The sequence below is a fragment of the Thecamonas trahens genome, assembly GCF_000142905.1.
Source record: "Thecamonas trahens ATCC 50062 unplaced genomic scaffold supercont1.49, whole genome shotgun sequence".
Taxonomy (NCBI): Eukaryota; order Apusomonadida; family Apusomonadidae; genus Thecamonas; species Thecamonas trahens.
In genome coordinates, this window is record NW_013657631.1 from 81,651 (window position 1) to 108,098 (window position 26,448).

General features: G+C 66.1%; 7 protein-coding genes across 7 annotated transcripts; 4 read left to right on the forward strand and 3 right to left on the reverse strand.

The window, feature by feature from the left end:
* Positions 1-185: 185 nt before the first annotated feature.
* Positions 186-3,944, forward strand: AMSG_08866 (uncharacterized protein; the record flags this gene model as incomplete). The annotated part of the gene is made up of 2 exons (XM_013898957.1): positions 186-710; positions 1,053-3,944. 2 exons carry the CDS (start codon positions 186-188, stop codon positions 3,858-3,860), a joined length of 3,333 nt encoding a protein of 1,110 aa, XP_013754411.1. The 3' UTR covers positions 3,861-3,944.
* Positions 3,945-6,157: 2,213 nt separating this feature from the next.
* Positions 6,158-9,197, forward strand: AMSG_08869 (uncharacterized protein; the record flags this gene model as incomplete). Its single annotated transcript, XM_013898958.1, has 2 exons — positions 6,158-6,192; positions 6,666-9,197. 2 exons carry the CDS (start codon positions 6,158-6,160, stop codon positions 9,181-9,183), a joined length of 2,553 nt encoding a protein of 850 aa, XP_013754412.1. The 3' UTR covers positions 9,184-9,197.
* AMSG_12209 (uncharacterized protein) lies at positions 9,145-14,849 on the reverse strand (the record flags this gene model as incomplete). Its single annotated transcript, XM_013899031.1, has 4 exons — positions 9,145-10,581; positions 10,869-12,336; positions 12,381-14,821; positions 14,845-14,849. The coding sequence occupies 4 exons, from the start codon at positions 14,847-14,849 to the stop codon at positions 9,210-9,212; spliced, it is 5,286 nt and encodes a 1,761-aa protein (XP_013754485.1). The 3' UTR covers positions 9,145-9,209.
* Positions 14,850-14,947: 98 nt separating this feature from the next.
* AMSG_08872 (phosphatase 2C beta) lies at positions 14,948-18,059 on the forward strand (the record flags this gene model as incomplete). The annotated part of the gene is made up of 2 exons (XM_013898959.1): positions 14,948-14,961; positions 15,659-18,059. The coding sequence occupies 2 exons, from the start codon at positions 14,948-14,950 to the stop codon at positions 18,057-18,059; spliced, it is 2,415 nt and encodes an 804-aa protein (XP_013754413.1).
* Positions 18,060-18,096: 37 nt separating this feature from the next.
* On the reverse strand, positions 18,097-19,549 carry AMSG_08873 (NOD3 protein; the record flags this gene model as incomplete). The annotated part of the gene is made up of 2 exons (XM_013898960.1): positions 18,097-18,109; positions 18,195-19,549. The coding sequence occupies 2 exons, from the start codon at positions 19,547-19,549 to the stop codon at positions 18,097-18,099; spliced, it is 1,368 nt and encodes a 455-aa protein (XP_013754414.1).
* A 1,269-nt stretch (positions 19,550-20,818) lies between these two features.
* Positions 20,819-22,539, reverse strand: AMSG_08875 (uncharacterized protein). Its single transcript, XM_013898961.1, has one exon. The coding sequence runs from the start codon at positions 21,946-21,948 to the stop codon at positions 21,010-21,012; it is 939 nt and encodes a 312-aa protein (XP_013754415.1). The 5' UTR covers positions 21,949-22,539; the 3' UTR covers positions 20,819-21,009.
* AMSG_08876 (uncharacterized protein) lies at positions 22,342-26,419 on the forward strand. Its single transcript, XM_013898962.1, has 2 exons — positions 22,342-22,825; positions 23,161-26,419. Exon 2 carries the CDS (start codon positions 23,225-23,227, stop codon positions 26,402-26,404), a length of 3,180 nt encoding a protein of 1,059 aa, XP_013754416.1. The 5' UTR covers positions 22,342-22,825; positions 23,161-23,224; the 3' UTR covers positions 26,405-26,419.
* The last annotated feature ends 29 nt before the right edge of the window (positions 26,420-26,448 follow it).

Here is a 26,448-nt window from a genome sequence, read left to right on the forward strand (position 1 = left end):
ACGGTATGGTGTGTAGGGCGGTGAAGAAGGGCAGGGGCGAGGTCGGCTCCCTCTGTAGATGTGCATCCGTGCCCTGGTGGCGCGCGGAGCAAGCGCGTGCCGCCTCGTTTGCTCCTTTGCTCCTTTGCTAAAAGTACGTGCCGCAGGAGCCAATTTGCCGGCCACTTGACGCCTGTCCCGCCGGCATGAGCCCTCTCCCGCATCGGCGCCCACGGGCACGACGATGGCGAGGCGAAGCGATTGTTGCAGGCATAGTGGCTGTGTTCGCCCTTGTTGTGGCTGCGGGCGGGGCCGAGGTCTGGCTCTCGGAGCTTCACTACGATAACGGCGGGCTCGACGTGAACGAAGGTGTCGAGGTGACGGCGACGGCCGGCACGCTCATGAACGGCTACAAGGTGGCGATGTACAACCAGCTCGGCGATGTCTACGGCTCGGTCACCCTGCCTGCGAGCACCATGCCCGACGAGGGCGGATCGGGATACGGCGCCATGTGGGTCGCCTACGCGGGGCTGCAGAATGGCCCACAGGACGGCATCGCCCTCGTCCGCATCGCAGACTCGGCCGTCCTCCAGTTTGTGTCATGGGGTGGGACGACGACCGGCACCGCCGGCGAGGCATCGGGCCTCACCTCGCACGACATCGGCGCTGTCGAGGGCTCCACCACTGCAGAAACCTCATCGCTCGGCCACGCAGGCATCGGCGTCGCCGCTGTACTCGCCTCGCCATGGTCCGTCTACGCCCCCGCCTCCCCCGCCGCCATCAACTTTGCTCCGGCGGGCCCAGCATCGCCGCCACCTCCTTCTCCTCCCCCACCGCCGCCTCCCTCACCGCCGCCTCCGCCACCCTCACCGCCGCCGCCGCCATCGCCGCCGCCATCACCGCCTCCATTGCCGCCTCCCTCACCTCCGCCTCCGCCTCCGTCACCGCCGCCGCAGCCATCGCCGCCACCATCGCCCCCACCTTCACCTCCCTTTCCTCCCTCTCCTTCTCCCCCTCCGTCCCCACCGCCGTCGCCGCCACCTTTGCCCGCGTGCGGCGACGGCATTCTCCAGCGTCCGGCTGAGCAATGCGACGACGGCAACGATGAGGCGGGTGATGGCTGCTCGGCCTCGTGCGCGATTGAGGGTGGCTATGCATGCCTGACGCCCGGAACGCCGTGCACGACGTGCACCGAGCATTCCAACGGTATGGACTGCGCCGGCACTTGCGGCGGCGTGGCATACATCGACAAGTGCGGTGAGTGCGTCGGCGGCACAACCGGGCGCGGGCCAGGCGCCTCGCGCGATGAGTGCGGCGTGTGCTTTGGCGACAACGCGGCCAAAGATGCGTGTGGCATGTGCTTTGGCCATGACGCGGCGCTCGACGGCTGCGGCGTGTGCTTTGGCGACAACTCGACGTGCGCCGGATGCGACGGTATTCCGCATTCGGGCGCGGTCCGCGACGTTTGCGGTGTGTGCGCAGGCGATGGCTCGACTTGCGTTGGCTGCGACGGTGTGCCCATTCCGTCGGGTGGCGCCGTGTATGATGCTTGCGGCGTGTGCGGCGGCAACGCGACCGTCTGCCGATTCGGCTGCGACGGCGTCTACGCCTCGGGCGTCCACTTTGACTGCCACGGCGTGTGCGGCGGCAGCGGCATTGTCGACGACTGCGGCATGTGCGCCGGCGGGAATGTCTCGACGCCTCTTGCATTCAACTACCATCGTGACAGTTGCGGCGTGTGCTTTGGTCAGGACCTGACCTGCACCACATGCGCGTCGGGCGTTCTTGACGTGTGCGGTGTGTGCGACGGCGACAACTCGACGTGCGCCGGCTGTGATGGCGTGCCTATCGCCCTCGGCGGTGCCGTTGTTGACCTCTGCGGCATGTGCGGCGGTGATAGCTCGTCGTGTGAGGCCGGCTGCGACGGAGTGCCCAACTCGGGCGTTAGCTACGACTGCGCCGGCGAGTGCGGCGGCTTGGCAGCTATCGACAGCTGCGGCATGTGCTACGGACCGGCTCTGCTCGTCACGACCGCAGAAGTGTTCCTCGATCAGTGCGGCGTTTGCTTTGGCGGCAATGCCGGACTAGACAGTTGTGGCAAGTGCCACCGCTCCAACGCCGATCGCGATGAGTGTGGCGTGTGCTTTGGCAATAATGCTGCCAAGGATGTGTGCGGTGAGTGCTTCGGCTCCGGCCTTGCTCTCGATGTATGCGGCGAGTGCCGCGGGAACGGGACGACGTGTCTTGGTTGCGACGGAGTGCCCAACTCGGGGCTTGTCTCCAACGAGTGCGGCATCTGCGCGCTGCCGGGCGTCGCCTGCCCTGTGACAAGATCCAAGACAAAGGCCTGGCGCAACTCGCAGTGGGCCGGCATCGCCATGGGCTCCTCGCTCTTACTCTTTCTCATCATCGGTGGCGTCCTCCTCGCCGTCTTCCTCCGGCGCAAGCGCACCGTCCGCATCCTCGCCTACCAGGCCAAGCTCGAGTCCGAGGCGCCGAGCGGCAAGCTGGCCATCGTCACCTCGGACATCCAGGACTCGACTGCGTTGTGGGAGGCCGAGCCTGATCGGATGGCCGACGTCCTCGACATGCACAACGATCTGATGCGCCGCGCCATCGAAAAGTCCGGCGGGTACGAGTTCAAGACCGAGGGCGATGCGTTCTTTGTCGTCTTTGACGCCGTCACCGACGCTGCCGCCTATGCTGTCGACGTCCAGCGTCAGCTTCTCGCCGCAGACTGGCCCGAGTGGGTGGGCGATACTGGTGGCTTTCCGGCCGTACCTTGCTACAGCTCTAACGCCAGCCTGTCGATGTCATCGCTTGGCGACGCGCTGCTGTGGCGCGGCATCCGGGTCCGCCTCGGCATCCACTATGCCGAGCCGGAGCGGGTCTTTGAGAAGCGCGCAAACCGGGTTCAGTACATCGGGCCGGCTATCAAGATGACAACCATGGTCGGTGACGTCGCCAACGGCGGCCAGATCCTGGCCTCGCGCAGCGTAGTCGACGAGCTGCTGGCGTGCGAGGCTCCCGTCCAGCAAGCGTCCTCGGCTGGCTACGGCCTCGCGCCGTTTGCACGCGCCTCGTTTGGAGCCTTTCATGACAGCGTTGAACTGTGGCATGTCGCGCCGCATGGTCTGGAGCAGCGCATCCCAACATTCACTTTTGACCGCCTCGAGCGCGAAGCTGATGTTGTGACTGCGCTGATACCGGAGCCCGAAGTCATGTCGCGCATCCGCAACGCGAACCTTGCGATCTTGCCACTCCCCAACGCGCCGGCAGCCGCCATCTGCTCGGGCACCTCGGCTGCGCCGTCCCTCACCATCGATACCTCGAGCAGCTACCGGCCCAGAACTGATGCCTCGCCGCGGGTCCGCAAGGCAAGCATGGGCCCGGCGCGGAGCATGCGTCGGTCGCGCGCCAACTCGGTGACGGTCGCCATGGTGGGTTCGCTGCAATCCGATGCCACTGGCAAGAAAATGGTGTCCTCGCCACGCACCGCCGCTATTCGGCGCAACATCTCGCGGCAACGCTCATCGTCTCGTGGCTCGGTCGTGTCGCGAACTTCCGTCTGCAGCTCCGAATCCCACGACGACCTGGGCTCGGGCTCGGGCAGCCCGAGATCGTTCCGGCGAACGACCAGCCGCAGCCGTCGCGTTGGGCCACTCCGAGCCCACGCCCACTCGCACTCGGGATCCGGCCTGAACCATACTCGTTCATCCCGAAAACCCGGTAGAGGACTCAACAACTCGCTGCCGGTTGTCTTGCTTCGGTCACAGACCTCATCGAAGCTCGAGACCTCTTGCTCGTCCGTTGACATGTATGCCACCGTTGAAGAGCCGATCGACACCGACCACCTCTCATCAATGCTCTCGGACGAGTAAAGTCTGCATAGCATCTCACACGGCTCCACGCCTTATCACCACTCTTTCCACCGTTCCACTCTTTCCACAACACAGCAGCGATGAGAGACCTCCCTCGTGCTCACCGCCTGCCCTCGAGACGATGGTGACGATGACCGCGGCACGACGAAGATACACCCCACAAACATCAGCAAATCGGTCTCATCTTCATCCATAGTCACTCTCCTCAATATACACAACGCTCATGTCGCTGCCACTGCCTCCCTTCCCGGACGATCGCTGGAATGCCAACTCCTCCCGCCCACCGCCCACACTGACCGGCGCCAGCCAGTGATCCACGGTCACTCGCCGGCTGGCGACCACCCCGCGAACCACCCCTTGCCCCGAGCAGCCGTGCGGGTTCCCCCCACGCCACCCCACGTCTCTCCCCCATTCCGGCACCATGTCAGCAAGTCGCAACGACAAGCGGAACCGAGCGCGTGCAGCGGCGCGGGGAGCAGCACTTGCGCAGTTCCGGTCGGCCGAGTCTGTGGTGAAGAGCGTGGTACTTGCGGCAGCGGTAGCTCGCGGAGCGCGAGTGGGCGAGCTGTGGGGCGGGCCGGGCGAGGTGAGCAAGTACGCCAACCAGGGCATCTCCGTCCTGGCTGCTGTACAGCCTGCAGGCGAGGTGGTAGAGGCGCTGGCGGCCAAGGTGGCGGCAAAGGGTGCGCCGTTTGCCCTTGCGCCCGTAGCGGCCGATCCGGCCAAGGTCGTCCTCGGTCCTGAGCTCATTCCCGAGGTCGACGTGGTGACGGCCTTTGGCGACGCGCTCGGTGGCGGATGGGCGTCGCGGAGGGCAGCAAGGACCATGCTACGCAACGTGGCGGCCATGCTCCCGTCAGGCGGCCTGTTTGTCGGCACCGCGCCCGACTCGGCCTCGATGTGGTACAAGGCCCAGAAGTCGGCCACCGTCGCCGTCGCCAACTTTGTCGGCCCGCTGTACAAGGTCGAGTTTGCCTCCAACGAGACTATGTCCATCTTTGCTGCCTCGGCTTCGCTCCGCCTCTCCGATGGCGAGCTGCGCGCCTGCCCGCTCATCCACTTTGCCACTCTCATCGAACTCGCTGCCGCAGAGGGTCTCTTTGTCGTCGACATCCAGAACGCCGCTGCTTTCTTTGCCGACCACGCCGCCGACCATCCCGAGATTGTCAAGGCCTTTGCCGTCTTTGCCAACTTTTCCTCGCTCCATCGCGATGCCGAAGACTTGCTCTCGCTCTTTACCACCTTTGTCTTCCGCAAGGCCTAGCCCACCCGCTCTCGATCTCGGACCGCGACAAGCGGCTCACTCGACCTTGACCCACTCGTCCGAGTCAGAGCCGCCACCGTCCAATTCAGAGCCCGCCTCGGCGGCTGCATCCGCGCTCGCGCTCGATGCAAACGCCCGTGCTCCGTCCTCGGTCAGCGTCGGCGGTGCGAGGCTCGCTGTGTCGATGCCGCCAAGCGCGGCCATGCTCGCCTCGCGCCCGGCCTGCGCGAGTGCACACAACTGGAGCGCCACCACAGCGGCGCTTCGCGAGAGTGACGAGCACTTGGCCTCGGTCCACACCCGCTTAAGCACCACCCGCGACACGCCGGTCGCCTGCAGGAGCGCGACGAGCCTGGCCTTTGCCGGCCGTCGCGTGCCGCGATCAAAGGACTTGGCGACCAGCGCCCGGTACGCCGCTCGGATCTCTGCCGCCCTCGCTGGCCGCGGTGCGTGAGCGAGGACTGGTGGCGCGCGCTGTGGGGGGTCGTCGGCGACTTTGGCCGTCAGCCTGTCGTCGCGGACCGGTCGGCTCGGCACCTCGTGGCGCGCGTCTGCGTCGGCAGCGGCAAGAGCGGCAGTGAGCAGCCAGTCGTCATTGGTAGCGCTGATCGAGTCCCACACGTCGACGTCTGCCGTCGGTGCCTCGGCGTGAGTTGGCAGCAGCGTCCCGATCATCACGGGTTCGACGGCCTGGGCGGCGAGGACTGGCGACGCCGCGCGCTTGCGTGTAAACAGATCATCGTCGTCATGGCCATGATCATGACCATGATCATCACTCCAGCCGTCGTCCTCCACCTCCCGCCCGTGTCCAAACACGTCATGATCAGCTACGTTTGCGCCGACCGGCAGTAGCGCCGACCCGGCCGCGTCAGCATCGAGGACAGGTAGCAGGGCGGCATGGCCAGCCTGCGGAAGGCACAGTTCGCCCAGGGAGGAGCCCACGCCCGCCATGCCCGAGCCCATGCCCATGCCCATACCTAAGCCGTCCATGGGGTCGGGCGGAATGAGTCCGCCGTCGCCACCGTCGCCAACCATGCCCTCGCTGGCCCACGCCATGTCGTTGGTGAAGTGAGTGGGAGGGAAGGAGGGTGCGGTGGGCGAGAGTCGCGTGTGCGACTTGGCTCGCTGCCGTTGAGTCATCGAGCCATTGCCCACCCATATCCCCCCACCCACCCATCCACCACCCACCCATCCATCATCCATCACCCACCCATCCATCACCCACCCATCCATCACCCACCCATCCATCACCCACCCATCCACCACCCACCCATCCACCACCCACCCATCCATCACCCACCCATCCATCACCCACCCATCCACCACCCACCCATCCATCACCCACCCATCCATCACCCACCCATCCACCACCCACCCATCCATCACCCACACACCATCGCCCGCCACCCGCCGCCCACCATCGCCCACCACCCACCTCGCCACCCCACCACCCCACCCGGGGGAATGCGCTCGCCACGGGTCTCCCTCTCCCGCCCCACCGGCAGCCACCCGCCCACACCCTCCAGCCCCACGGCACCCAGCCCCACGGCGCCCACACCCTCGGCCACCACCACCACGGCGGCATCGGCTGCCCGTGGCGTCTCCGCCGTGGGTCCGTTCCTCCGCCTCGCCGTCTCCTCTGCACAGACTGCTGCGGCAAAGGCTGCTCTCCCGCCTGACTCTGCCCGACTCCTCGCAGCAGCTGCTGCGAATGGCTCTGCCCCGGCTACCCGCGCTGGCTCTGCCCACCAGCTCATCAATCTCCTCCACGCTGCCCCTGCTGCTGCTGCTGCTGTCCTTCATCGTCTCTCTGTCTCCGATCTGTATGCGCTGAGAGCAACGTCCAAGAGTGCTCGTCGGCTGGTCGATGCTGCTCGCTCGTGGGCTCATCTGCCGCCCGAGCTATGGCCGTTGAGGGAGCTCTCCCACTCGGCCTTGATCGGTTGGGCCTCGTCTGGCCCGCTGGCCTTGGTCACAGCCCTGGACCTCTCTTCCTGCCATGCTGCTAGCGAAGAGATGCTGCTGGCTCTGGCTCGCTCCACCCGCGCCCTTACTCGCCTCATCCTTGTCGCCACACGCGGGGTCACCGACGCTGCCGTCGCTGCCCTCACCGCTGCCAACACCGGCCTCATCGCGATCCGCATCTCCCGTGCCCGCGCCCTTACTGATGAGGGCGTCATGGCCCTAGTGGACGCCGCCCGCGACCTCGAGCGTCTCGAGCTATCGTACTGCCCCAAGCTGACAGACGTCTCGGCAAAAGTGGTGGGCGGCATCCTGGCAAAGCTCTCCTGGCTCGTCCTCGATGGCCTGCGCAAGGTCTCGCCCGAAGGCGTCGCTGCTCTGGCCAACGCTGGCCAGAAGTACGCGCACCTCTCGCTCACCGGCCTGCGTGGCGTCGACGCACCATCCCTGGCTCGCCTCGCCCCTGCCCTGGCGCCTGCTGGCCACCTTTGCCTTGCGTCGTGTCCGCGCCTCTCGGCTGCCGGTCTCCGCGCCCTTGCACTCTCCCCTTCCTTTACTCCAGGCACGCTCGTGTTGCGCGCTACCGGGCGCGACTGTAGCGATGCCGCCGCCGGCCTGCTGCACACATCGCCGCAGACCGCCTTTGCCAGTCTTGCCACCCTCGACCTTTCGTCTTGCGCCGGACTTGACTCTGCCGTCATTGCCCATCTCGCCACGGGCACCTTTCCAGCCCTTACCCGCCTCGCCCTCGAGGGCCATCCGCGCCTTGGCGACGCCAATCTTTCCCAGCTCCTCCTCGCCGCACCGGCGTTGACCTCGATTGCACTCACCGGCTGTCGCATGCTCGGCGACACGAGCCTCAGCGTCCTCGGTTCCCGCGGGCCAGGTCTTGTCCATCTGGCACTGGCCGGTGCTGAGCTCGCCACGCCAGCCGGCTTTGCCGCCCTTGCATCCGGACGTGCGCTTGCGAGGTGTACTTTGCTCGATCTAGCCAACTGTTGCGGTCTGCGCGGCGATGGCCTGCGCGCACTCGCTGCTGCCGCTCCACAGCTTACCGAGCTCAATGTTAGCGGCAACACTGAGGTGCTCGCCGCCGACGTGCTGGCGGTGCTGGCGGCGCTCGGCCCACACATGCTCAGAAAGCTCGACGCGAGCTACACTCACGCGCCAGCGGCGCTTGAACAGCCTGCTGTCGAGTTGGACCCGCAGTTTGTGCCGTCGGCGCTCCCGCGGATGACGGAGCTCTCGTTCGCCGGCTGGCCGGTGGTCGACGCGGAGCTGCTGACCGCTTTTGCTCGCGGCCCGCTGCCAAGCGCCGCCCGCTCGCTCACCCACCTCAATCTCGAGGCATGCACCCAAGTCGACGATGAGAGCGTCCGACTTGTGGCATCGGCGCTGCCGCATCTGTCGGTGGTCAATTTCAACTGGTGCACTCGGGTGACCGACGCCGGCGTGGTGGCTCTTGTCGCGCTGACTGGCCCGCGGCCGGGCCGAGACGGCGGGAGTGGCGGCGACGACGGCGACGAACTCGGCGAGTCAGACCCGTTTGCCGACGATGCGCTGAGCGGCTTTGTGGGCCTCTCGTCGTTTGCCTCGGCCCACCACGTGGCGTCGACGTCGTCGGCGACAGGCATTCCGGCAGCGTCGCCACAGCCACTTGCCTCGATCGCGCCCACACGATCGCGCTCGCGGTCCAAGTCGCGGTCATCGGCCAAGCCGCCTGCTGCAGGCGGACAACTGCCGACGAGCAATGGCAAGAAGAAGCACAAGAAGAAGAGAAAGACGCACCAGAAGTCCGCGCTCGGGAACCGGCTGGTCTCTGTCGACTCGCTCGTCGATGATAGCGGCGACGGCGGCGACGGAGGAGGCGGCGACAAGGTCTCGTTGCCGTCGGTATCGTCGTCGCTCCTCTCACGGATCGGGCTCTACGGCTTGCACCAGCTGACCGACGCAGCACTCGACGCGCTCGGGCTCTGCCGCTCGCTGGAGCAAGCCAACATTGGCTCGTGCCCGCGGCTGTCCGAAGGCGGACAGCAGCGGCTCCTCCACGCGCTGCCACGGGTGGTTCTTGTTTACGCCGAGCCACGCAATCCTTAAAATCTTTGTGTCCAGCTTGTTCCATGCTAGCGAACCTCGTCGTACTCGTACTCGTACGCGTACTCGATTTCGATAGTTGTCTCACCGGGCCCGCCGAGCTCACAGTGCGAGCCGTCGCTGACATAGCCATCGCTCCGGCTGTCGTACGAGTACTCGACTGTGTCGCTGCCCGAGGTCTCAACGGAGTCTGATGCCGACTCGACGTCGACCATGCCGAGCTCGCGGGTTGGTGAGTCGTGCGCCCCGCAGGTAGCTGCTGCCGCCACCGCCAAAGGTGCATCGAGATACTCGGGCCGCGGCGTGATGGCCGGCGCGTGCGGAAAGGCAGAGTCACGGCTAGCCGCGCGCGCCTCCTCCCGCTCGCGGAGAGCCTCCAATCGCGCGTTGCGCCGCTCCAGCCATGCCGTCTGGCGCATGTAGAATGCAGCCGAGACCGGCTGCGGCTGCAACGACGGTACGGGATCGCGCCCCGTGTGCAGTCCGAGCGCAGAGTTGAACGAGCGCAGCGGCCGCGGTTGCCGCGAGCGATCTTTCTTCGGCCAATCTTTCTTGGGTCGCCGGCGGCGGCGCGCTGATGGCGGCGTGGCAGCAGCTGTTGGCATCGCGCGCGTCCGCATGGCGAGCGTCGGCGAAAACGTGCACTCGCGCATGCGCTCGCGCTCCAACTGCGCCGCCATAGCCGCCACCTTGGCCTCATTCTTGGCCGCCTTCATGTACGCCGCCTCACCTGGGTGATGAACCGAGGCCATTCGCCGTCGTGCCGCAATCTGCAGCGAGTGCTCGTTGAGCTGCGGCCGAAAGGTGAATTGAGCAGCGACTTGCGCCGCGACCGCGGCCCGGCGGCGCGCAAACTTGGCAGCTGCCGCATACGCATGCGCACCGAGCGCTTGCCGTGACTCACGAGTCATGCGCGATGGCTTAGCGGCGGCGGCAGCCTCAGCGGCGGCTTGCCTGCGACGCGCCGTGCGCCGTCTCCGTGCAATCGCCCGCTTCTGCCGCGCATGGGCGGCCTTCTCTGGCGAGCCCGCCCGCTCCTGGTCGGCGCGGATGCCCTCAACATGGCGGGCAGCCCAGGACGAGAGCGGCGGTGACGCCTGTCTTCGGACCGGCGATGGCGTCCGCAGCGCCTCCCACACCGGATCGACGCCGTCCGCCGCAAACCAGCCGTCACCGCCTGTGCCTCGGCTTCCGTCCGCCGCCTCGCCCACCGCCCTGCCTGCCACCAGTGAGCGGATTGGTGACGACCATAGCACCGAGTTGCGCCTGCTTGTCCCCGCGTCTGCGTCTGCCAGCGCCGTTGCTGCCGCCAGCGCCGCCGCCCTCGCCGCGATGTCCCCGCTTCCCACCACCGGCACTGCCTCTGCCCCTGCCTCGGCCCGCGCCGCCTCGCCCGGCACCCTGCCCGGCACCACCCTCACAGGCTCGCGCCCATCCAACGAGTACACTGGGCCCTCGACGTGCATGCCTACGCCTGCTGGCCCTGCTGGAGTGCCGTGCCGTCTGGCCCTGGCTCTGGCCCTCTCGCCTGCCACGCTGTCCAGTTCGAGCGGGCTCTTCGGCTGAGTCGCGCGGACAGGCCAATTTGCGGATTGGCGCCAAGCCCCCCCCCCCCCCCCCCCAACCCCTCTCTCCCCCTCTCGCCCCGGAATCACTCACAGCCACCGCCTGCAGCCTTTTACACCTACAGCTCGAGATTCAAAAAGTCATCGCCGGAAAGATCGGCGACGAGGTCGTCGACAAGCATGCCATGATCGGTTGGACCCGACGAGACGACCCGGGCGCCGCCGCTGGGAAGGGCGGTGCGCAGCGCGCTGGCGGGCGGTGTCGTCCCCGACCCGCTGCCGGCCGCACTTGTTCCGGCAAACGACGGTGTGCCGAGCTCGTTGAGAAAGTCTTCGAGGTCATCGTCGCCGAGGTCATCGTCGCCGAGGTCGTCGTCGAGCGGCGAGCCACCGCCATACCCGGCCGCTCGCCCGCCGGCCGTCCGCGGTCGGCTCACCCGTCCGCGGTCGCCCACGTTGCGTGAGCCGCGGCGCGAGCTGCGACGGCTCGACCCGCCGCGGCTCCGCGACGACGAGTGGCTCGCGCCGCGCCGCCGCGAGAAGCCGGACGTTGGCCCGGTCATCCCTGCCCGCGCCCGTGCCACGCTCGTCTCCACCCGTCCCTCGCCGGACGCGGCGGCAGTAGCGCTGGCCTCCACAGCTGGGCTGTTCGGCTCGTGATCAAAGAGCACGTCGTCCCAGTCGCAGAGTGACGTCTCAAGCTCGTCGTCCTTCTTGGAGCTGGCACCATCGTCGGCCGCCGCGGCTGCTGGCCCGGGCGACGGCGACGGGCTCAGCTCAAGAACGTGCGATGAGTGCAAGCCGGGCGAGGCGAGCGTCATCGCGCCTGCCGGCGACGAGACTGACGAGATGTTGAAGGATGACGCGGCACGCACCGCGCCAGCCGCGCTGTCGCTCGACTCGACGCCATCTGCACCGTCCACGTCGTCGTCGTCATCGTCATCGTCATCGCCGCCCAGCATCGGGATCGTCGGGATGTCGCACGAGTCCGAGGTCGCGCCGCCAACAACAGCCTGTTCGTCGTCAAGCCGCACCACGCCGCCATCGACAACCAGCGAAGCCGTAGCTGGGCCTGGCGTCGCGGGCTCGGCCACCCGCTTGGACGGTGAGCTGCGCTTGCGCCGTTTGCGCCGCTTCGACGAGCTCTCGAGCAGCGCATTGTTCTGCTCGATAATGGCGTTGTTGTTGGCAATGACCTGCGACATCGGCGACAGCGCCTCGACAGCAGCCACTGCTTCCTCATCGTGGTCATCGCCGTTATCGAGAACATCTTCCACCATCAGTGAGCCTTGTCCTGCGCTGCCGGCAGGCACCGGAGTCTTGGCGGGCGTGGCCTCTGGCGTTTGCTCGCTGTTGCCGGCAGCTCCAGACGCCCGAGTTCTCCGCTTCCGTCGCTTCACCCGGCGACTGCTGCTGGTGTTGTCCGCACTGGCAACCGAGGTCTTGTCGTCGTCGACGTCGTCCACGAGCGCGTCCGCGACGTCCTCGACAATCATCTCGACTACTTGTGTCTCAGCCGGAGCCTCGCCCACTGAGTCTGCAGCGGGTGCCACTTCTGCTGCGACTGGGGTGCCGTCACCGTTGGCCTCGCCTCCGGCCTCGTGACGAGGCCGGCGGCGCTCTTTTTGCGCCGACGGCTGGGAGTAGCCTCGAGCTCGGGCTCGGGCTCGGACTCTGGCTCGACCGAGCGCTTGCTCTCGTACAGCGAGGCGAGCATGTTCTCGTTGTCGTTCTCGTTGTCGCTGACGGGCGGCGGCGCAGTCGACGCCACCACGGCAGCCAGCGCCTCCATCTCGGCTTCAACCTCCTGACGGGTGGCGTCGTAGGCCGGCCCTTGCAGATGCGGCGCCGTCCGGCTCGTCCTGGAAGCCTCAAAGCGCTCCTGCGCAAGTGCAAGCTCCCGCTTTGAAAGACCGCCATGGCGCGCTTCGGCCTCGGCTGCTCCAAGCGTCGACAGCTCGGCACTCACCTCAGCGTCGACAACCTCGGACTCATACCTGATGTCCTCGTCATCGTGCTCAAATCGGGTCTTGAGGTATGACTTGTCGCCAGAGAGCGAGTGGATCTTGGGCATGTCAGCGAGTGAAGTCGAGAGAACCGACGGCTCGCCAGCGCCGGCAAGCTGCGGCGTGGATTGTGGCGTGGACTGGCGCTGCGGCTGCGCTTCTGGCTCGCGGCTCTCCTTGCCCTTGGACCGCCGCCGCCGCTTGCGCTTCTTCGACGGCTTAGCTTCATCGATGACTGCTGCTGCTGCTGCTGCTGCGGCCTCGACCGCCGGCAGCGACTCGCCGAGGTCCGAAACGTCAAAGGCCGAGTCCTGCTCGGCAGCCACAGGGACTGCAAGCAGATGCGACTCGTCGCCAACCAGCACCTCGACAGGGGTCAGCTCCGGGCCGATGATCTCCTTGCGCGACTCGTCCCGCGAGAGCTCGTGTGCCACCACCTGCCGCTCCTCAGGCTGCATGGGGTCGGGCCGCTTGCTGCGGCGCCGGCTGCGACGCCGACGCTTGCTCGAGCTCATCGATGCCGGCGTTGGCTCGGGTTCAGGTGCCGGCACGTCGACTGCCGCTTCATCGGCATCGCAGATACTCTCGTCGCCGCGGCGCTTGGTCCTCCGGCGCCTGCGTCGGTGCGACGACCGCGTCGACCTGACGCCGCCAGTGTCGGCAGCCGAGCTCCCCACAGCAGGATTGACACTCTGCTCCTCGTCGGCGTCGCGGAGCTCGCCAATGGCTGCCGGCTTGGCTGGGCTCGCCGAGGCCATAGCCTCGAGCTGGGCCTGAAGCCGCTTGTTCTCGTCAGCGAGCTTGCTCATTTCGGCGGCTGTCTCGCGAGTGTTGGCCTCCTGCGCCGCCAGCTTGTCGGTCACGACCGCAAGCTTGTCCTCCAGAAACTCACGCATCGACTCGTCGAGGCCGCTGGCGGCGTCGCCGCCGTCGGCGTCGACGAGGCCGCCGATGACCAAACCCGAATCCATGCCGACGCCCTGCGGCGCCTCAAGCTGGAACCGCATCTGCTCGAGTGCCGCTGAATGTGCTGCCTGCATCTCGGCGCGCTGCGCTTCCAGCTGGTCCTGGAACTGGCGCTGCATCTGCTCCAGCTGGGTGGTGAGCGCCGCTAGCTGGGCTGCGGCGGCCGGATCGGGGGCAGCCGTGTGTGCTGGTGCTACTGGCGCAGTCTGCCGGCTCTCTAGCGCCGCCTTGAGCTGCGCCTCAAGCCGCTCCTCCAGACTTCCGACCGACTTGAGCTGGTCCTGCGATGCCTGGGCCGCAGCGCGCCACTCTTCCATCTCCTTTCGGAGCTGGGCGACCTCGTCGGCCTGTGCTGCGGCTGCGGCCTGTGCTGCAGACGCGGCGGCGGCGGCGGCAGTGACTGCAGCGGCAGCCTCGTTGCCAGAGGCAGCCTTGCCCATCGGCAGGCTCGGGGCGGCAGCCTGTTCCTGCGGCGGGGCATTCTCGTTGGCGGGAGCAGCCGGCATCGCTGCAAACGCGTCGGCGTGTTCTGGGTGTCTGCGAAGGACATGCGAGCGAACGTAGTAGCTGTTGAGAAATACCTTGCTGCAGAACGGGCAGCCGTTGAGGTCTGTGGTAAGCCCGGCGACGGCCGGTGCGGTTTGGGCCGGCACGCCGACCGCGGCCGGGAGCGCCGAGTCGGGAGCCGAGCCCAGCAGGCGCTGGTAGGTGTGGACAATCTTGCGGAGCGACTTGAGTTCCTTCCGCATGCCCCGGGCGTCATCGTCTGCGGCGGCGAGCTTGCGCTGCGCGGCGGCGAGCTCAGCCTGCGCATCTGCGGCGGCTGCAGCAGCGGCGTCTTTGCGCTCCTCGAGGTAATCCTGACCCTGCAGCAGGTAGTCGATGATGAGCTGGGCGAGCTTGAAGAGCTTGACAAAGTTGGCGTCGACGCCGCGGAGATCCTCACCCTCGATGTCGGCAAAGGTTACGTTCTCCAGCACGGCTTGGAGGGCGCCAAAGTCGAGGTGCTTCTCGATGGCCGCCACGTCGAGGCCCGAGACCAGCCGCCAGTCGATGCCCCCGGCCCGAGGCCGAAAGTAGAACGCAGGCGGTCCGGGCGAGTCCCTAGCCCCCTCCCCCCGGCCAACCCCATGCCATCCACCACCATCTGTGTGAGTCGCACTACCGTCTGCCACCGTTCGCTGCAGTCGCCGGCCGCCGTTTTGGCGCCAACAGCCGCCTACCACAGCCATGGCCATCCTGCCGTAGTGAGGGTGGTCCCCCCCCTCCCCCCCCCTCCCCCCCCCTCCCCCCTCCTCCCCCATATCCCCCCTCTCCCTCCCCTCTTTCATCCCTCCCTGCCCTCCTTCCACGTACATCCCTCCTGCAGTCGGGTGTGGGTGGTGTGCGGAGAAGGGGTGTGGCCAGGGCTGTGGGGCATTCGATGGTCGCCTGCCGAACCGAGGCATTTAGTTGAGGCATGGGCCAGACCGAGGCATGGGCCAGACCGAGGCATGGGCCAGATCGAGGCATGGCCCACACAGGGTCAAGCCAAGGCCAGCTGTCTTGGTCGATCCCGTGATGATGATGGATGGCAAGTGATAGAGTTGGGGGCGATTAATCGTAGCTCTGTTGTTCTTCCAATCGTTGGTCTTCTCCTCGCTTGCTCGCCGTCTGCGATCCCCCCTCTCCTCTTCCTCCTTGCCTCCCCACCATCCATGGAGACCCCGATCTCTGTCTCCTGCCCTGCCCTCCCCTCTCCCTCCCCTCTCACCGTCCATCTCCTCTCCTCCCACCACTTCCGCCCCACCCCACCCATTTCCACCCGTCCCCTGTGCACATCTGCGTTTTGGCGCGAAGCGGGGGGAGAGGGGGGGAGGCTCGTCGGGTGCGGGCGAGGGTGGTGACGGCCTGGCTGGCACTGGGCCACCTTGTTGACGGAAGCGGAGCGGGAGGAGCAAGACCTAACTCGCGACTGATCGAGTACGGTTGCAAAGAGAGACCGATGTGCGACGCACTGTTTGGAAGCCGTGCGCCTGCGACGTCTGTGGATGGCTACCTCCTTGGCCCGTCCAAGAAGATTGCTGTCGAGACCGGCTCCAATGCATGGATAGAGTACGTGGCCGTCTCCATGCAGGGCTGGCGGGCGAGCATGGAGGACGAGCACAACGCCATACTGGACATGATGCAGTTCAAGGACAAGGTATCCGGTGCTGCTACCGCTGCTCAAACCAGCAAGAAGTCGGCCTCGTCGCCGGCCTCGTCGCCGGCCTCGTCGCCGGCCTCGTCGCCGGCCTCGTCGCCCGCAAACTCGTCCTCGCCACGCGACGAGTCCGAAAGTCATTGCCGGCGCCGCTCAGACGATGGCTCGGACGCTTCTGCCTTTGACTCGACCGCAGATCGGTCAGACTCGTCGTATCGCTCATACTCGGAGGCCCAGGAGGAGCCGCGCCGGTCGACCAAGGGCCGGTCGACCAAGGGCCGGTCGAACAAGGGCCGGTCGAGCAAGGGCCGGTCGAACAAGGGCCGGTCGAACAAGGGCCGGTCGAACAAGGGAAGCTCCAAAGGCCGGTCGAACAAGAGCCGGTCGAACAAGGGAAGCTCCAAAGGCCGGTCGAACAAGAGCCGGTCGAGCAAGGGCAGCTCCAAGGGAAGTTCCAAGCACAAGTCCTCGGCATCTGGCTCGACGTCATCAGCAGACACTCTGTCGCCGTCCAACGTTCGCGTGCAGAGCAAACGCAAGTCAAGCAGCAAGGGAAGCTCCAAGCGGAGCAAGGGCAAGCGCTCGGCCGGGAAACAGGTATCACCGTCAGCGTCTGACTCGCCCTCATCGTCCCATTCGCCCACACCGGTCATCTCCGAGTCAACGTCCGAGTCCGACCCCGAGTCTCAGCCCGAGCCCGAGTCCGAGTCTGAGCCCGAGTCTGAGCCCGAGTCCGAGTCTGAGCCCGAGTCCGAGTCCGGGTCGTCGAGCCCGGGCTGCGAGAGCGCAAAGTCATCTGCTGACCAGGAGAGCCGCAACGACAGTGACAAGGGCAAGGGCAAGGGTAAGAGTAAGGGCAAGGGCAAGGGTAGGTCGCGGTTCAGCTTCCTGATGCGCAAGCGACCTGTGCCCGAGGACGCGCCGCTGATGTACTTTGCTGTGTACGACGGACACGGCGGCGACGAGGTGTCCAAGCTGTGTGCGGCGGTGCTACCTGCGGCGATTGCGCAGCGGATTCCGCACGAGTACTCGCCCAAGGACCTTGCGCGTGCGATGAAGGAAACGGTGCTGCGGCTGGATCGCAAGCTTATTGCTGACAAGTTTGAGCTGGGGACAGAGCCTGGCTCGACGGCGATCATGACCCTTGTCTCCCCGACACACTTTGTGGTGGGCAACGTCGGCGACTCGAGGGCGCTGCTATGCCGTGACGGCGAGCTTGTGGCCATGTCGCGCGACCACAAGGCGAATCTGCCGCACGAGCGGCGGCGGATTGAGCGCGCTGGCGCGGTGGTCGAGCACTCTGAGGGTGACGACTACCGGGTCGGTGGCCTGGCCATGTCGCGGTCGATCGGTGACGTCGACCTCAAGCGAGTCCGCGGGCGGTCGCAGCTGCAGCAGCCGGTCATTGCCGACCCAGAGTTTGCGGTCCGGCCCAACGACGGGCGGGTCTCGTTTATGGTCGTCGCCTGCGATGGCATCTTTGACGCCAAAACCAACCATCAAGTTATCGCTTTTGTCAAGAGCCGCCTAGACCGCGGCCACTCGCTCAAAAAGGTGGCAAAGGCGCTCCTGCTCGACTGCCTCGACCCGCAGGCTGTCAACGATCTCAACAACGCTAGCAGCGAGCACGGCGGGCGATCGACCGCCCACGGCTCGACGGACAACATGACCGCCATCCTCATCCGCTTCAAGACGTTTGACCCGTCCAAGGCCCAAGGCCTCGCTCGCGCCGACTCGACCGCCACCACGACCGCCACCGCCACGGCCTCGGGCTCTTCGCTCACCTCCTCAGCCTCGGGCTCATCTCTCAACGCCGACGCCGATGCCGAGAGCGACAGCGAGTCAGACGCGGCCTCGAGCTCGGAAGACGACGACGACGAGTCGTCGGCCTCAGCCTCGCCGTCAACCGAAGTCTCGGTCAATCTCGAGGACTATGTCGAGCGGCGGCCACAGCGCGGGTCGCGGCGGTCTAGCCGGCGGCGTGGGCGTGGGCGAACTAGCTCAGGCTCGGGCTCGGGCTCGGGCTCCCCGGCGCGGACCACGACGCGGTCTGGCCGGATTCCAGCGTCGCCGCGGCGGAGCCGGTCGCGCCATGAGTCATCGGGCGGGAGTACGCCGCGCGACTCGCGCCGGCGCTCGTCGCGCTCCGCCCGCTACTAAGCGCCATGCGAGATCTATTTCCTCTGGCGTCCTGGCTTCAGAAACTGTGCCTTGGGTGGCGAGCCTGCGGCTGCAGCCCGACTGGCCAGCTCCGGAAAGTGCGGCTGGGTCGGTGTGCCTGCGGCCGAAGCCGACTCGGAGCCAGCAACAGCCTCGAGGGCCCGACGTGCTTCGCGCTCGCGGCGCTGGCGCCGGTGCTTGGACTTGCGCTCGGCACGGTGGCGCTTGATGGCATGCGCTGCCGACGTCTGGTCGATACAGAACAGCGGTGTGCGGCGGATAAACCGTGACGACGGCTCGAGGCGGATCCCGAGCGGGTTGTGGAGCCGAGACGGTGCAGCCTCTGTGGCCGTTTCGGTCGCCATCCGGAGCGCGGCCGCGTTTGTGAGGAGGCCAGTCGAGACTACGCCTGCATCAGCAGAGCTACTCTCCGGGTGCGCCCCACTTGTGTTGGCGAGGCCTTCCGAGACGGCGATCATAACCTCCTCACACGCCTCGCACGGATTGCCTGATAGGGTGATCATGTTGACGTTGACGTTGGCGTGGAGGCCGGCGGCAAGGTCTCTGGCGCCGGTGGCTGTGATGGCGTTAGCGTCGAGGTGCAGGCGCATGAGGCGCTTGTTGGCGGCGAGGCCGGCCGCAAAGGCGGAAGCACCATCATCAGCGATGGTGTTCGACTTGAGGTTGAGCTCGAGGAGAGTGGCGTTGGATGCTAGCGCCTTTCCGAGGGCGGCCGCGCCGTCGTCGCCAATGCTGTTGTACCCGAGGTTGAGCGCGGTGAGGCCGGCTTCCGAGCCGGAGAGGACCGAGGCCAGGAGTGTGGCGCCTATGTCGCCGACCTGATTCCAGTACAGATCAAGCGCGGTGAGCGTCATGCCGCGGGCAACGTCGACCGAGGTCATGGTGGCCATGGCAAACTCGAGATAGACCGAGGGCTGGGAAAGGCCATCGCCGGCATCAGCGGCAGCACTGGCTTCGTCCGAGAGGAGCTTGGTTGCTGACGGCGACTTGGCGAGGCGGGCGGTGGAGGCCTGGCCGGCAGCGGCGAGGAGCGAGCCGTTGAGCGCGTCGACGAGATAGGCGAGGCCGATGGCGGAGATGCCGTTGGCGGCGAGCGAGAGCTTGGCCAGTGAGCGAGCAGCAGCGACTCCGCGCGCGACGCCGTGCATGGCCGCATCACCGAGCTCGTTGAACCCGATGTCGAGTGAGGCGAGGGTCCGAGCCGAGGCGAGCAGCGATGCGAGGACATCACCGGCCGTATCGCTGAGCTCGTTGTTCCGCAGCGAGAGGCTGGTCAGCGAGGTGTTGACATGCAGCGCGAGAGCGAGCTCCTCCACCCCGGCCGTCGTGATGGCGTTAGACGAGACGTCGACGTGCGTCACCTGCGACGACTCGAGCGTCAGCTCGTGGGCCAGCGCCGTCAGCCCGTCATCGTACATGGCCGAGTTGGCGAGCATCACCTCCTCCACCGTCGCCCCGAGCAGGTCCATCGTGCTCTGGGGTGGGGTGGGGTGGGGTGGGGTGGTGGGGTGGGTGGGTGGGGGAGGTGAGGGTGGAGTGGTGGTGAGCGGAGGTCTTGCTGCTCCCCACGGTCATCGCATCTCGCATCAGTCCCGCTTCACCCAACGCAAGCCACATGTGGCGATCTGGCCCGCTACTCCCTTTCCTCTCATCGATGCTCTCTCTCTCTCTGCCTATGGATCGGCCCATGACTCGGCCCATGACTCGGCCCATGGCTCGGCCCATGACTCGGCCCATGACTCGGCCCATGACTCGGCCCATGACTCGCTCGGTTCTTGCTAGCAGTTGAATGAGGAGTGGGCTGGCGAGCCGGCGGGTTGGCTCACTGGCACGAACGGGTGGGCGAACGATGGTGGCGACGAATCGTCACCAGCCGTCTCGTGACCGCCGCCAGCCAGCGAAGGTTCTGAACGACAGTGGGATGTCCAAGGTGCTGGGCTTCCTCAAGGGGAAGCGAGTGGAAGTGGAGGTCAACTACCGGTCGACAGGGCGGGAGGACAAGACGGTAGGCTCGGAGACGCTGCCGGTCTTCCTCGGCGACCAGGCTGTGGTCGGAAGCGTCGTCGTCAATGCCAAGAAAAAATTCGAGCACCTGGGCATCCAGTGCGAGTTTGTGGGCCAGATCGAGCTCTCGCACGCGCGCGGCAAGCCGGTAGTCTTTATCTCCGACTCGATCCAGTTGGCTAAGGAGGGCACGCTCGACGGCTCGCAGTCGTTCGACTTCAATTTCGATGACGCCGACAAGAGCTACGAGAGCTACAACGGCATCAACGCCCGCCTCCGCTACTTTGTCCGCGTCACCGTCCTCCAAAAGTACGGCGACGTGGTCAAGGAGGCCGACCTGTGGGTCATCAACTACCAGGCCGCGCCCGAGGAGAACCGTGGCATCAAGATGGAGGTCGGCATATCCGAGTGCCTGCACATCGAGATCGAGTACGTCTCCACCAAGCACCACCTGCAGGACGTTGTCATCGGCAAGATCTACTTCCTCCTCTCGCGCATCAAGGTCAAGCACATGGCGGTCTCGCTCGTCCGCAGAGAAACTGTTGCTGTCGGCAAGGAACATGTCTCGGAGCGCCGCATCCTCGCAAAGTACGAGATCATGGACGGCGAGCCTGTCCGCGGCGAGTCCATTCCCGTCCGCATCTTCCTTGGCGCCTACCCGCTCACTCCGACCTACCACAAGGTTGAGAACAAGTTCTCGCTCCGCTACTACCTCTCGCTTGGCATCATCGATGCCGAGGACCGCCGCTACTTTAAGCAGCACGAGATCGTGCTCTGGCGCCGCCCAGAAGAGGCCACCCAGGACCGCCGCGGCCTCGAAACCTACCGCTCGGCCCTCACCATGCTCAAGTGATCGCCGTTTGGGCTTGTGCCCCAACCGCCGCGCTAAACCTGTAAAAACAAGGCCGTGCTCGAGCTCGGCGATTCAGTCCACATACCAGTGCAGGAACAAGACCGTGAACGAGGCGCCGATGAGAAACGCAAGCATGTAGATGCGATACGAGACCGAGGACTCGCGGTACTTGCGGAGTTCAGTGTTGCCGGTCTCCATGTTGGCCACAGACACCGACGCGTTGTGCAGCAGTGCGTCAATGAGCTCCGCCTGCTCAGAGAGCCGCGAGGCCATGACCGAGTGCAGCTCGTGGATGTGAACCATCTTGCGCTCGGCCTCGCGGACTTGGTCCACCATTGTGGCCACCTCGTCGGCCAGTGCCCGGTTCTCCACCGCGAGTTGTGCCGCGAGCGCTGGCGACGTGCTCGCCGCCACGCTCGCGCCCACCGCATCGGTAGCAAAAAACGATTCGGCCGCGATCTCGAGAGGCTCAGCGCCCATCAGAGGATCGTATGCACTCGCTCCTGCTCCTGTTCCGCTCCCCGCGCCCCGCGCCCCGCACGCCAGCGTCGCCACGTCCAGCTGCAACCGTGCCTTCTGCGCCGCCGCTCCCGCCCGCGCTGCCCGCAGCGCCTTGAGCTCCTCGTCAACCTCGAGCATCTTGCCGTTGAGCGCGCGGAGGACCGAGAGATGGAAGGCTCGCAACGCCGGCGGAACTGCAGCCTCGGCCTTGGGCGACGAGATCCGTCCAGCGAGAGCGTCGAGCTCGGCGCAGAGCGTATGCAGCGCCGTCTCGAGCGCTTTGTCCACTCCATCCTTTTCAGCCTCGGTCGTCGGAGCGCCCTCACGCAGCGCCTCCATTCCGGACTCCATCTCCACAAGCGTTCCGTACATGGCCAGCGTCGCGTCCGAGAACCCGCTCCGTGCCCGCCGCGCCTTCCTCATCATTGTCTCGCCCACCGCCCGCCCCTCTTCCCGTGCCTGCGCCCGCGCCGCAGCCCGAAACGCCTCCAGCCGGTCCACGCCACCCATACCCAGCCACCTCCTTGCTGCACAGCTTGCACAAGAGTCAGCTGCCCGGTCCCAAGCCTGGGCTCGAACCCAAGCCCCACCTCCCGACGGGCGCCGGCCAGCCCCAACTCAGCTCACAATCGAGCGCCCGCTGTGGCCTTCTCAGGCAAGCCAGAAATATCTCGGTCTACACTGGCACGATTCTGGGCTACACGTCAATCAAAATTGACTGCCCCCCTCCCCTCATACCTGTCAAGCTACGCTGCGATGCGAGCTGGCCACCTGGCCACCACCGTCTACGTAGAGGCCGTCTCGTACCTGGCCACCGTCCAACACATGGAACAACTTCACCATCGTACTCCCTCCCCCAATCTCGCTCCCCTTCAAACTTCGCTCCCACATCTCTCTCTCCCCCCCCCCCCCCTCCTCTTCCTCCCTTTCTTTCCTTTCGTTGTAGCTCTGCACCAGGCACGCGTCGATTCACGTGCCGCTTGCTGGCACAAAGGAGTTGCGCGTGCGGCTGAGGTTGACCGACATGCGCTCCACGGCTTGACCTCGTCGGCACAGCGTGTATTCTACACACCACAGCTGGCCACAGCTAGCAAAAAACCACAGCCAACAAGCTTAAGAGGTCCACGCGCAGCCGTCTCCCACCCCTCACGGTCTGGTCTAGCCGCGGCCTTTGTCCTTGACTGGCAACGAGCTGAGCTCGGAACAGGTCGCGGTGGTCGATTGACAGGCCAAAAAAACGCCCTTTGCTGGCTGGCTGGCGCAAGTGCGCTTTCGCGAGTCACCGCCGACACACCACCGTGGTACCGCAACACCCGCACCACTCGACTGGCGTTTGCCGCAGTAGGAGGTAGAAGAGGGCCTACGGGTACTGCCCACACTACCTACAGTACGTAGTCTTGGTTTCCAGTGCCCCTGACCGTGTGTCTCTCCCCTCCCTCCCCCCCCCCCCCCTCCCCCTCCCCTCCCCCCCCCTCCTCGCCCCTCGTCCGCCCCTCCTCGCCCCTTCTTTTCCTCCTTGTTGACTTGCCACGTAAGTCTCCCCGCGCTGCCACGAGAGCGCGACCGTGCTTGGCCCCCCTGGCAGCGAGCAAGTAGGAGTGCAGGTCGCGTCCACGACACTCACCCGCGCTAATTCTGGTCAATTTGGCCCATTCTCCTTCAAAAACTTGGCTCTCGTTTGCCAACCTGTTTTTGGTTGCTCGTCTCACATCGAACCGAAAGGAGGCCATTTTCTCACCGACCGACAGGCAGCAGACCAAGGGCAACTTCACGCTCACTTGCCGCTATGGCGGACTCTCAAAGAGGAGCTTGGGGCATGAATGGAGGGGGAAGCCTATGGGGTGCACCGTCAGGTGGCCCAGGTGTACCTCCGGGCACATGGGCCCCACCAAGCGCCGCCCAATCGGGTTGGCCGACTGCGACAAACCCACGTGGGTCGTCGCCGGCCGCGCAAGGCGCAGGCTTGCCGTCCACAGGCGCAGGCAGCGGCCGCCAACCAGGCTCTCGCACCGGTAGCAGTGCAGACGGTCATGGTAGCCGCTTTGCCCATAGCTTTGATGCCGGTGCTGTCGGCAGGCAACAAGCCGCCCAAGGCGGCGGTGGTGGAGGCCGCCCGCGCTACCCGGCACGTGCGAGTTCGCACTCCCGCAAAAGCCGCACCACTCCACCGGCTTCTCCTACCGAGCCCACCACTCCGGGCGCCCGCAGACGCGGCAATCAGCGCTCACACCATCCAGGGCCTCCGGGCACTCTAAGCGCACCTGCCCACAACTCGGCCGACTCACGAGCCGGTGGCAAAACCGGCGGTAGAGCCGGAAACGCCAGCCCTGACTTTTGCAACACTAGCTACTCTGGCAAAGCAAGCCGCCGGCCTGGCGCAAATGCCGAGGCTAGGCAGGTTGGCGGCAGGAGCGGCCGCCGTCGCGGTAATGGTGACGGCAACAGCAATGGCAATGGCAATGGCAATGGCAATGGCAATGGCAATGGCAATGGCAACTCGAACAGCTATGACGGTCGCAGCAACGCCAAGGGTGGCGGCGGCCGGAGCAGCAAGAACAGCCGGCGCAATAGGTCCGGCAAGGCACGGAACGGCTCGAGCAACAAGAACAGCAACAACAAGAACAACAACAACAACAACAACAACAACAACAACAACAGCAACAACAAGAGCAAGAACAAGAACAGCTCCAACAACCTTTCCTCAACTGCATCGACCACAGCTACTGGCGGACCGGGGCGATGGGGAAGGCGGGCCGGCAAAGCGCCGTCGGCCGAGGCGCTGCGCAACCCGGGCAAAGAGTTGTCACGGCTGGTGAGTAAGCGCGACATAGAGGGCGCTGAGGCCCTCATGTCGTGGCTCAAGGTCAACGGCCCGCCGCCGGGCCTCATCATGTATTCCAAAATGATGCGTGGCTACACTCGCATCGGCGAGATGGACAAAGCCGAGGATCTTCTCCGCGAGATCGTCGACGTTGGCCACACTCCACACGACGTAGTGTACAACACCCTCATGCAAGGCTACGCCGAGGCCGGCCTCATGGACGAGGCCGAGCGCGTCATGCACCGTATGGTCGACGCAGACGTCCTCCCCGACGACTTTTCGTTCAACATCCTCGTCCTCGGCTACACCCGCCGCCTTAAGATGTCCGAAGCCGAAGCCATCCGCACGCGCATGGAGGCCGCAGGCCTCACTCCGGACCGCTACACGCTCAACGCCCTGCTCAAGGGCCACCTCCGCTCCAGCAACCCGGTCGGCGTCCGCGACATCCTGCACGACATGCAGCGGCTCGGCGTCAAGGGGGAGGTGGAGCTCACCGAGTCGGCCCGCAAGTTTCTGGCTGACATGCCGCCGCAGCACGGTATGCAGGTCTCAGGTAGCTCGGCCGACCTCCCGCGGGCAATGTCTATCTCGTCGGCCGGCTCTGCCATGTCAACCTCGTCGCTCGCTCCGCTCAACCTGTCCGGCTCGTCACTCATCCACTCGTCGTCAGGTGCCACCACCTCGAGCGCCTCACTCGTTAGCGCATCGACAAGCGGCACCTCGCTCTCGTCGTCGACCCGCGATCCAGCCGACGTAGGCTCGCCATCCTCGCTCCGTGCCCAAGCCGCCATCGAAGCAGGCACTCGCACCCTCCCGAAGCCACTCTCGCTCGACGTCACCCGCCCGAGCCGCGGCCAAGCCGGGTCGTTCTCGCTCTCGCCGCGTAAAGCCCGCGGCGGCGGCAATTCATCGCCCAGCGGGCGTGGCCGTGGCTGTGGCCGCGGCGCTCGCTCGCTCTCGCTCTCGCCGTCGGGCGGCGGTGTTGGCTCGCCCAAGTCGGCCACCTCGCCGCTGGTGGTTGCCCAGCCCAACTCGAAGCGCACCATCCGCAATTTGCTCAAGGCCGACAAGACCGCCCCCGTCTCGCACATTGTCTCCACCATGAAGGCCGAGGGCATCGTGCTCTCGGTCGTCTCGTACACCCAGCTCCTGCGCGGCCTTGCAGAGTCCAAGCGCCTCGACGCTGCTGAGGAGGTCCTCGCCCACATGAAGGCCGATGGCGTCGCTCCCAACGTCGTCACCTACACCACCCTCCTCAGAGGCTACGCCAAAATGGGCAACACCGCCGCCGCCGAAGAGGTCCTCGTCCGCATGAAGACGGACGGTGTGGCTCCCAACGACTTTACGTACAACACTCTCCAGCAGGGTTACGTCCGCAAGGGCGCCCTCTCCGCCGCGGAGACCATCCTGGATCGCATGCGCGCTGACGGTGTCGATCCAGACCTCGTCACGTACACCCAGATCATGACGGGCTACGCCCGTAAGGGCATGGCCGACGAGGCCGAGGCTGCGCTCGCCGCCATGAAGGCCGAAGGCATCCCTCTTCGTCACTCGGTCTACTTTCCGCTCGCAAAGGCCCATGTCAAGGCCGGCAACATCGAAGGCGCCCAGAACGTCGTTGTCCGCATGAAGGCCGAAGGCATCGCCGTCACCTCGGAAATCCAGACCCTTGTCGCCAACGCCATCACCGCTGCGGCTTCGGCGAACTCCTCGCGCTCTCGCTCCCGTGGCTCGTCTGCAGAGGCCACCGCCGCCGCTCTCCGCAAGACTCAGTCGGACCTTGGCGACTCGTTCCGCCGCGCCAACAACGCCACAAAGTCGCCGCAAAAGGCCAGCCGTCTCGGAAGCTCGGCGCAACTGCCTCGTCCTCCGTCTTCGGCACAGCACTCACTGCACCCTGCCACTTCCTCGCTGGCTCGCTCGCAATCGGATCCTGCGACCAACGTCAACTCGGCACTCCACTCGGCACCCGCGCCCGCTGCGACAGCCGCCCCACAGCCGCCCGCCCTCGTCGACCCCTCGCTCTACCTTGCCGACCTGTGGCCTGTCTCGCATCTCGAACCCACAGCCGTCATCTGCGCGCGAGACCACCGCGCCATCGCTTCCCTTCTCACCCGCGGGCATGTCTCCCGCTGGGTCCAATGAATCGGCTGAAGCGACGGCGCACGGCGCGCACATGTGCGGGAGTT